The sequence below is a fragment of the Diachasmimorpha longicaudata genome, chromosome 4 (genome assembly GCF_034640455.1).
Source record: "Diachasmimorpha longicaudata isolate KC_UGA_2023 chromosome 4, iyDiaLong2, whole genome shotgun sequence".
NCBI classification, from domain to species: domain Eukaryota; kingdom Metazoa; phylum Arthropoda; class Insecta; order Hymenoptera; family Braconidae; genus Diachasmimorpha; species Diachasmimorpha longicaudata.
Window position 1 is genome coordinate 4,244,639 of NC_087228.1, and position 11,519 is coordinate 4,256,157.

The 11,519-nt window shown below is 37.4% G+C and overlaps 1 protein-coding gene across 1 annotated transcript in view; it reads left to right on the forward strand.

The window, feature by feature from the left end:
• Positions 1 to 6,388, forward strand: part of LOC135161574 (serine/threonine-protein kinase 17B-like) — a 72,667-nt gene extending 66,279 nt beyond the window's left edge. Inside the window, exons 5-6 of the mRNA XM_064119270.1 lie at positions 531 to 759; positions 2,469 to 6,388. Coding sequence (XP_063975340.1) covers positions 531 to 759; positions 2,469 to 3,444 — 1,205 coding nt within the window. The 3' untranslated portion in view covers positions 3,445 to 6,388. The remainder of the gene's footprint in view (positions 1 to 530; positions 760 to 2,468) is intronic.
• Positions 6,389 to 11,519: the final 5,131 nt, after the last annotated feature.

The following is an 11,519-nucleotide window of genomic DNA, read 5'->3' on the forward strand; positions in this document are numbered from 1 at the left end:
CTAAATTTCCTTGTTTCTCCAGATTTATTCTTGAACTTCCATCCAAAACCTCCCAGAACGTTGGCTCTTTAAAATAGATTCTTTGAAGGATTGAATAATTTCAGAGAAATGTCACCGTTCTCCATAAATAATCGACAAAGAATTAATTATTTAGTCTAAAAAATTCCATTTTATGGTCGATCAACTCCTAATTTTCAAGACAATCATAGCGAGTCCTTGTCAATGTGCGCAAGGAACTCGTTACTCTCCAGAAGTCGTTCAAAAAACACCCTAAAATATCCAAAAATTATTTTCAAGTAAAAAACACAATCGAGTGCATATAAATATTTGCTTAAAACATAGTAATGCCATTTTTTTTCCTTAATTAATATATTTGTCACAAGCATGTCTCCCTCAGTGTAGACCACCTTCCAGACCCCATTTATCGGACCGTATCCAATCTTCCTTGGAATGCAAATTTATCCTCGATCTTCTCTGAGCGTGCTTCCACCAGCGGAAGGAAATCCTAACGATTAAATTGTTTTTTCCAGCCCCCGAAGTCCTCAACTACGAGCCAATCAGTCTAGCAACGGACATGTGGTCTGTGGGAGTGTTGCTCTACGTCCTCCTCACGGGATGTTCACCGTTCGGTGGTGACACGAAACAGGAAACATTCTGCAACATAAGCCGATGTCGCCTCGATTTCCCGGACGATCTGTTCGAAGATGTTTCCGAAGCAGCGAGAGATTTAATGCGAAAACTCATGGTGAAGGATCCAAGGTAATCACAAGGCATTAAAAAAATTAAGCACTCGTAGCACGAGAGGTACATCATCAAGTTATCGGTAGGAAATAAAAAAATCTCGAAAACTGATGATAATTCTCGAGATTGTGCGTTTCCCCAAGACTTTATCATTTATCTCATCCAGCTAACATTGATATACTGACGCAGAATAATCATCTGGGATTTATTTACAATTCTTTATTTTTCCACTTTTTTCTTCTCTCCCACGTATCAGTACCTTCCTCTGTTGAATCGTCGCAGAAATATTCCGAGAAATTCACATACACTGTAGCCACTATACACATCCCCCAGCTGTATCGTAATACGAGACTCGTGAATCGTTTGTTTGAACATTGAAGATTCCACACAAGTCTTTTTTTTTTTTACTTTCACGATATGGCGCCGGTGTCAAATAAAACATTGTATAAATTCCCCCCCACTTCAAATTTATTCATCACGTGTTGCTATTTCAACTCAAACAACCCAAGACCCCTTGGGTGTACTATAAAATAGCATTAACATTGTAACTCATCGTCATGATGGTAACAATAAAAATGTCTAATCGTTTTGGTATACTTCCGCGATTGTACTAACCACGCAATACCAATTTTACGGAGTCGTTGACCTGTTCACTTCATCATTCATCGTTTTCATGTGAATGTAATGCAATTGACTGACAGAACTTGAAGAGATGATACGAACAGTTCTCGTTGGATTTTCTCGCTAACTGTTTATGATGAACATTCCGTTCAGATTCGGTGGACATTTTTTTATAAACCAGAAAAATAGAGTGAATAGAAAAAATTAAAAAAACAACACAAAATTTTCACCTCCAGTTTCGCGAACTTGCTAGACCTTCCGTGTAATTATAATTGACAAAATTCAGTGTCCGCGTATAATTAGAAAATTGTCGAACTAAAAATGACGAAGTCTTCAGTCAGAGGCGTAAGTCATGTCCTTAAATTACGAAAGCCCTCGCATGATATGCGATTTACATTGGAAAAACGGAAGGAACACTTCCTCTGTCTATCGAAACGTCTGCCCCTATCGAATTTCCCCTTTTCGCAGAGGAAGTCAATATCTCGCGATAACAATATTTCCCACAACAAAACGTAAACACAATGCGCTTATCACCCTCGAGGCTTTATTTTTTATCAAATCGGAGCAATTGTAATCACGAGAGTGCCCTCAATGCTTCCCATTTTTTTTTTGTCGCACAGCTCCCCACGACGTTGCATAACGAGTTGTGCCGTTATTGAAGACATCCTGGCGCGCTTGAGCGGAAGTAACGATGACGGGACCGGTCTTCTCCTTCCATTCTCTACATCCCCATTCTCGCTAAAACTACCAATTTCATAATCCCATTACGCTTATTATTCTCTGATAACTTACGGTATTCACAAATTGAGTCTAGGATCATAAACAAGTTTTCTTGAAAATTATTCTCTACTGGAAGAACGAAGGACCTTCTGTCAGCAAAAAAATCTGTAATGTAACAAACAAAATGGTAAAAAGAGAGGAATTAACTTATACCTTCAATCGGTTTTCCGGAAATATCTCGGAGACTGAAACAGCTGGAAAAACTTTAGGGAAAATATTTATTGAGTACTTAATTAACCGAATAATATATTTAAACTAAAAAAATACTTTCATTAAATTATTTCTTCTGAGAACCCAATCATCTCACCATTATTTTTCTGTTTCAGTGAACGTTTGACGGTGACCGAATGCCTGGAACACCCATGGTTCACCGGCTACAGAAGCCCAGAGATACCCCTAGCAATATCACCCGCAGAAGACCTCCCAGACGACTGTCCACTCAGTCCAGTCCTTCTTCCGGCTCTTCCAGACTCATCACCAGAGAGATCCTCAACTCCACAACCTCCAATCCTAACCCCCTGCGATTCCCTCCCGAGATCTTCCCCCGATTCACCAGCTCCAGCCGTTGACAAGCCTCTCCCCAAGGACTCCAAATTCGAGTCAAGAACACTGCCCAAGATGTCAGAGTACAGAAAATCCCCAAAACAGCCAGCGATGCCCCTTCGCATTGGTCTGAGTCCAGACCGAAGGGACACCTTCAAGAAGAACATGGATTCCCTTGCCCAGAAATTCTCATCCGGTGAAATAGTCATAATAGAACAGAGCGTTAGTACTCAGAGACGAGCCATCGGTAATCACACAATGCCAGCTGGTGAAGTTTTCAAATGTACACCGGTTTTTATTCTCGGTGAGGAGCAGCAGTGCAGCGACAGTGGCAGTGACACAGTATCTGAAATATCAACAGACAGTTCGAGTGATCGTAGCAGTATCTACTCAGACGATTCCCTCGATTTTATTCTCTACGGAAAAAGCCAGAGTAGAGCAAGCTTTCCATTCACTGGAACTGATGCAGACAGATGGGATCACAGGCATCACACGAGGCCCTGGCCCAGGGAGTGCAATGGCGTTGTCAGCAAAGCACTCAGTCGCTTCACTGCTGATCCATCCAGCAAAGCTTCCAGGGCGACTGTACCACCCTCGAGCAGAGCCAAAACTGGTCTTGAGGCCCTTAAAGAACGTGGTGGAAATCTTGTTGTTATTCGTGAACCAGTCAGGGCGGGAAGGTACACCAGGTATAGCGAGGTTCAATGTGAATCTGTTCAGGCTAGAATTCGGAGGTTCCAGGTGCACGGGGGATCGTAAACGGGGGATGTAGAGTTAGGTAGAGATTTTTAGGTAATCGTCGATCTCCTGAAGGATGATAATACGGAAAACAGGGAAATTGTTGTCTATTGTTTTTTGGGGAAACGTAGAAGGTCGACAAGAGAGTAAAGGGGATTCCAGTGGTGGAGAATTAGTCTTGATATTTGGAATAATTAATTCGAGTTATTGATGATTATTGAAGTCGGCGATTGGGGTTGGCTGGAAAACTTGTTAGTGGTGGATGTCAAAAGTCAATGAAAAATATTAGATACATATTTTTTTAGGAAAAATTAACGAGTAAAAACCATTTCCTGATTTTTTTTTTCAAATAGAAAAAAACGTTTCTAATATTTTTTATGAAATTTTTGAATTTCTTTAATTTTTTTGAATAAAAACAACCAGGCAACCCAATTGTTCTGAATTTTTGATCTATTTGATTCAGTCGAATGTATTTGTCGTTACTTCCAGTCCAAGAAATAAATTCTGGCTGAATTTTTTTGAGCTCTTCTCTTTTCACTGTCAGTGATTAAAAAATGATTTTCATTCAGCTATTGTTTGAGTCAACTGTTAATTGCAATTGCAATTGGACTGTTGTGTACACTTTGATTAGACCTCATGTCCCCTCACAATCAAATTTAAACTCTTGTTTACTATCTTTGAGAGGATATGGAGGGATGAAATTGATTCGAAACTGAAACATCTTGAAATACTTGATCTCATCACCATTTTGGTCTTGAAGGGATGACTAAGCATTATCTAAGTTCAAGCAACTGCTATTCTTAATTCTCAATCTATTCAATACCATCTCCTCGTCGATTTCACAACAACTGGGATTTAAATTTGTAATATTAAAAATTGATCACAACTGTGACTTTAATTTCGAAAAAAAAATCGAAATAAATTGTACTCGAGCAGCTTGAACAAAAAAAAAAATTCAGACAACTGTAATGGGAATCCTGTTTATTCTTTTCAAGCAGACCTCGCGAGCCCTCAGAATGAGGATTAAAATCAGGGTTGTGAGTGTGAACAGGTGTGTGTGAATATATCGAAAAATTTTTATTGTAAATAGAAGAAATTATTGGATGAATAGAACCATCAACCTGGTGTACATAATATCACAGACATATTAGGAATTGATGAATGAGTGAGTGAGTGAGGGAGAGAGAGAAAGAATGAGTCGTGAGATTAAAGTGAAATGCGGACGCAATTTGTCCTCTGCCGATTTATCAATAGACTGACTGGCCGTCCCCACGAGATAATTGCGAATCGGATTGAGTACGCAATGTACCGCTAAGTGTTCGTCAAAATAAACGCCATATTATAGATGAATTGACCATGACGTTCAATCGTAAAACAAAAATATATCTCAGTGATTATTTCTATTGATATCACTGGCATTGATTTTTTACGAATTAAACGCGATGAACTTTAAATATCTTGGGTGCCTTTGTTAGTAATCCTTAAGTCTACTGTATACAAAATGCACAACAAAAATAAATCACAAATATTTCGAGGAAATTTAGTGCCTACTCCTATATCTATGGAGTTTATTAGTTCACTTGTGATACAAGATTCTTTCATTTGTTTTTAATTATCCAATCGCCACCTATTTGATGAATTTAGGAATGAAACATTTTTTAAAATAATACTATTGTAATGGGGGCCTTGAATTATTTCACCTTCATTATTCAACTGTGCTGTGCCTTATGCAATCCCGATGAATTTTTTATAACGTCGTACGATCAAAATTGAGAGCCTAAACGAGTTTTTAGGCTTCTTTAATTCATGTCGCTGACATTTTCACATCGAACTTTGCCATTTAGCATTAATACAATCAATGGTGAATGGTTTAAGTTGATTACTTGGGTCAATCAATTCAAAATTATTGTTCAATAAGACATCAAGTCGTCATTGTTGTTATCCTTCTTTCGGCGTTAGACAGACTGAATCAATCACTTTATCAGAATATTCTAAAAGAAAATTGTAGTGAAACGTATCAAGTATTCTCAGGTAGAATACAGTGACGAATGCGATAATAAATCCGCTGAGTGATTACAATTAAAATTATCAGTATGGCGTTGTAGGAAGATTAATTCGTGTACATTAGTATTTCATAATTTAATTTATCATTTAATATCCCCTGCGAATTTTGTTCCCTCTCTTTATTTTCAACCTTAAATTATTCTGGATTCGAAGCTGGTGATGGCATGTTTATTTTCTCTAGGAATTTTTTTTTCTTTCTTATCATCTTTTCTGGACCAACAGCGATTATGTGCGATCAAGAGTGCTGCACCCCTATTTGTAAATGCTAGTCATAATTTTTTTGCATCACTTTGAACGCACCTGATCAATATCTGTTGTTTACGTGTAATTACTACTGTATTTTTTTTTCCATAGAATATACAATACTCGGTTTAATGAATAAAATTGTTGCTCGCTCAATGTACTTTTCTTTGTGATTGGAAAAAAATTGATCCTATGGAATGACATTCAAAGATTTAAACAAAACGGAGAATAAAATATAAAGCATTTTCTTGTACTATAGCTGTTCTGGAGACAAGATTGTGGATGAAACATCCAAGTTAATTATTGGTCTACTTAAGTATTTATTTTATTATTATTATTCGTATAAAATTATAGAGAATGATTTATTTAAACAAATTTTTGTATGTTTTACACGGAAAAAAATATGGAAAAAAATTCCGGACTAGAATTGTAAATTATTTTGGCCCTTGGATGGATCTTCCACCCTCTTGACATGTCCAATCATCAATTATCACTACACTATAGCTATATTATTAAAATAATATAAAAGCATACTTATCAAAAAAACAAAACAATGGTTTAGTTGATAAGTTCCAAAATGTAAATACTATTTCAATCATTGTATTAATTTTAATGACTATATGAAATAAATGCTATGATACATCTGCGAAAATCACAATTCTTCTCATGTCTCTATCTCATTCATTGTCAATCGATCACTAGTCCAGAGGTTTAACAATGTTTTTGTTCGTCAACTATAAATAGTCGAGAGGTAATGGCACACAGGTGATTCGATGATTCATCATCAACCGAGGCACTTCCTTTTCTATGGAAAAACTCTTTATTTAGCAGAATAACTCGAAGAAAAGACACAAAAGCACATATTTGAATGCCAATCGATATCCTTTTGCGAAAAAAAAAATTGCGAAATTTCTCGTGAACTGGACTTTAAACATTTGTAATCCCTCAATGACTCGATTTTTTAACGTCTATTTCTAGCATCTGTTGTCACTGGGCTATCTCAATCAATGGTCGGTGATCACTGGCATCTTTGTGCCTCTACGATTCATCCAGATGATTGACATACACGTGCCTCCAACGGTCCAACATAATTTCAATCATATGGACTTTATAAAACACGTGCTCGTATCTTCACCTTGAGTATCCTCGACAACCTACGCTACACATTAAACCACGAGAAAATATGATATGATATTAAGAAATTATCGCTGAGACAATCCTGCAATTTTCAAGCAATTTAATCGCATTTGATGATATAGAGTCACGTAAATAATTGCCTCCAACTGTCGAATGATTTCCAATGCCCAATTACATTCGGAGTTGCGTTGTTCACTTCTGGTTAATCTGTGACTGAATGGCTATACATGCACCAGGTGCAGACTTCAGGGTTGAGCTGTCAAAAGTCAAAAGAGACCGAATAATAATATAATTTTATTGCTGGGTCGTAAAGCTGCAATTTTTCGTATCTGCGGACAGCAGATCCTATTTTTCTTTTTTATAATTAATTTTTTTTCACAAGAGAAATTTTTCCGAAAAAGTAAAATGACAAAACTTCTAATGGAAATTCCATTGGATAGTAAGTGATTTTTTAAAGTCTAATATTCTCATCCTGTAATTAAATTTTCGTAATTAATATTTATTTAATGGCTCTCGTTATAGAAGACAACAGATTTACGCACCCTAAACCGATTGGAAATGCACTTTCCCTTCAGTTACGACAAGAAAATTCATAGATAATCCAGGAAAAATAATAATGATCTTATTTTTTCAAATCGAATCCATTCCTTCCGGTAAATAAAGCCCTTAAGGACATCTAATTTTAAAAAATCTCTACATCCTCATTTCTCCGGAGGTTTCCTCTCTGAATAGACATAAAAAATGTATATGTGGCAATTCAGGACATTTACACGCGACAGGACAGCAGATGTAACCCCAGAAGTGGGCCATTAGGCCCCAGTAAAGTAATACAAAACTGGTCAGAAGCAATGATGGCTTAGCCTCCCCTGTAATTATCCACCATTGCCGACACCTTACGTTCATCTCATGGCCGATAATACATGATTTCTTTATAAACACATTTAAATGAATTAAGGAGTATATTTTTAATTGTGGCATCCTGCTTAGTTGCTCATCCGTCGGGTTTTTTGGAAGACGAATGGAAATTACACTAATTGAATGGGGGGAGGGGGGGGGGGTATTTATTTTTTATACCCTCGGGGCATTATTGCCCGGAAATTGCAACGCACTTCAAGAGACTAGGTAAATTGTTTCTAGACATTTATGGCGATACTTGGGCACTTAAGGATCACGGCCGATTCACTGATGACTCAAGGTCAAGTGAAAATAAACATGAGGCAGATTCATCGGAATAATACTTAATATTTTTTTAAAAATGTCGGGTCATATGTAAATGCAAGATCACTTGTTGGGGCGGAGAAGGGGAGGGATGGAGGAGGCGAATTAATTTTTGTAAAAATATCTTGGAAAATTTCTCGATAATTTAATTATGATAAAGACAATTATCTCCCCTGATAGATTAAATTAAGTTCCACCGGTCAGTGACGGAATGATAACTTATAACATTGTTTTACGATGCAAATTAGTAAACAGTAATGATCCATAAATAACGAAAAACAATTTGAATACAATATTTATTGATTCATCCACGATGGAAATGGAATGATAAAATAAATGGAGGTCACCTGGTCCAGCGGTTTCTTACTCTCACTCAACGACATGAAGATATATTTTCCACCTTTTTGGTCTGACGTTGGCTGACGGTAGATTCGGTTGTTAGCGAATCTCTTAATTGCTATTGGAAATAAAAAAAAAAACCGGAGAATTCCATCCAGGTTATATCCTGCTTTTTCCGCATCGTGAGGATAAATACGTTAACGAGCTTGACGCAGAATTTAATTATCATGGGTAACAAATCTTTGGGTTTCTTGTATTCATTTCATGATTTTTTGCGATCGTTATCGTTCATCAAATGACATATGGGGGTACCAACATGGCGATGAATGTGTGCTTGTGAATACGGAAAAACGTTATACATATTCATACATTTTGCTGGGATTAATGTAGCTAGAGGACAATTTTTTTTATTGTACATTCCGTTGTGTTCAGGAAGAGTACATGCAGAGAAGTTCTCCTATAAAAATGCTAGTACGAGCTCTGAAAAAAATTACAATCACTCGATTGTAATAAAAAATTAAGTAAAATTTCTAATAAAATTTTCAGTGACGAGATTAGCACCAGAATTCAGACAAATGTTTTACTTTTTTTTTAACTTTTGTTTCTAACTGAATTGTAATTTTTATAAAAGATAAATTTCCTCCTTTGAATTCTTCAATTCGATTAAATATTTTCACATTTTCTTGTGCCTACTCGGCCTGTCAACCCCTCCCTCTGAGAAGATCATGAAATTCTTTTCCATGCATACGTAAGGATAACAAACAGTTCAACGAACCTGAAGGGCTGACCTCTCCTCGCCTGAAATCGGCCTCGACTGCGGGCGTCGTTGCCCCATAAAGTCAGCGTAAATCATCTCATTTATGATCCCCCTCAATTGCCTCGAATTTCCGGGCCTGGCAGTTGAAATCGACTGCAAAATCCAGAGTGTACGACAGTTGATTGCACTCGAATCGATTATTTCTAGGGCTGACAGCTGGAAATTGCATTACTACTATGCCAGCAAAAAGTCAACGGAGAGTTGTTGGATGGACAGAAGCCGATGTGTATGAAGTGTCGAGAAGGTCATTGGGCGTGAGGAAGAGTCTGAGGTCAAACTGCTAAATAGTTTCGAAGGCCGGTCAACGTCTCGGTTAGGCTGTCGAACCAAGGACAGTTGAAGGGGATTTTTTTACCCAGTGGAATTTCAATGATCATTCTGCATTCATGCCTGTGACTTCTACAAATCACAGTCCATCAATTAGAATCTGCACATCTGGAGAATAAAGTTTCTTGCGGTGAGAATGTTGGTGACGACATCGGTGGTGACGAATCAAGTGATTTTTCTCAGGAGCCTGATAAAAAAACAATGAGGTTTCATTTATTATTTCGGAGGTATACTACTTCCAATCCCTCTCACCCCCAATTGTCTTCAAACCCCCGGGCCTTCCCCTATTTTTATTTGCACGAAGTGGTATAACTAGATAAATTGCTTTTGATTATCGACCAGTTTTTGATGAATATCTCGAAACGTAGGGAAGATAGCAAAATTTTTATTATAACCTTTTTTGTGGGGCAGATTGAGTACTACAACAAAGGTAATGATAAAAATTCTGTTATCTCTCATAGATTCGGAGATATTGCCGAAATTGCGATTTATCCGAACGTAGCGAGGTTAGAATCGCAGTTCATCGGTCCCGATCACATAAAAATAGTTGACCAGGAAATAATCCAGATGGACAATAATAGCATTTTCTAAAAATCATGGATTTCTTTGACGAAAATGAAAATTGTTTTTTTTTCTCAGGATGAGCCTCCCCCTAAGTCCAATCTGCATCTATTTTCATCTGGATCTCATAACATAGAAACAGTACACACCACCGTCATCAACACATGACTAAAAGAAAGCACTCTCATAAATTCCCCCTGACCTTCCCCAGGACAAGAACCCGGTGGTTTTAATTTCACGAGAGCATCAGCCAGGCACTTTGAATTTGATGTTTATGACACCCTCCAGCGACAAAGGGACACTGTCCCCATGCCGGAACATGTCTCCCTGTCACGATACTGGTGGATGTATCTCCCGTTGATTTTTATTCCAAAGAATACCAAGTTGCTTGCATACTCGCATATTCAAGATTTATAATGAGATTAAACTGTATTCCTTTATTTGGATTTAAATGGACTTGAAACATGTTTTTGAGAGTAAAATCACGATGGCCGTGACTACTCGTTAATTCACAAATATGGAATTTCATTGTCGAGAAGAGAAAAAATAATTTCAGCAGGCTGGATCTTTGTTCCCTCTTCACCCATCATTTTTTCTCCAATTTATGAAGGCTTGATAATTAAAATACTGTGCCGTAGTTAATTGAGATGTAGTTAAACATTTACCCAATACAATTCTTAGTCATTCGTATTGTTCATAACTCAACCAAAGCCATCGATTTTAATACATTATTATTCTCAAATTGAAGTTATCACACGAGAGCGAAAATTAAGTGACTTCTAAATTCAGATTAGCCGCCTCAGACGACGAACCAATGAGGAATCATCGTGACAAATTTTCGATATATCGATAGTCTCGATATTTGCCATATAATGGCAGGATTCTCTGCACGTCACGGCGGTGTTCGATGATGGGTCAGTGACATGTAACATTATTATTTTTACATCCCTCTGACAAACAGTCGAGTATACCACGGAAGGCAGTTCAGCAGACGTCACATAAAATGAAAATAACGTTTGACTAACAATTAAAAACCGGAATGAGGTGAAATAAGGATTTAAGATGGACAAAAAAATTGTATCTCATGGCTACGGAATCGTGCTTTGTTCGAGAGTTGGCGCCGTGGAGGTGAATACACGCACATTAAACTCTTTGTCCCCCAAGTTGTTTCTTCAACGACACGATACCACCGGGAGAACTACACGGGGCAATTTCCAATTATACTGAACAGTGTACGTGAACATCGTGAGAGGTCTTCTAATTGTTGTAATGAGGTAAACGTTATCGAGAGTTATTGGATTTATTCTGGCCTGATTTATTTTATCGGAAGTTCATAAAAATCAACAGACTGACATCATGAAAAACATGGGTCATCGAGTATATTTTTGGT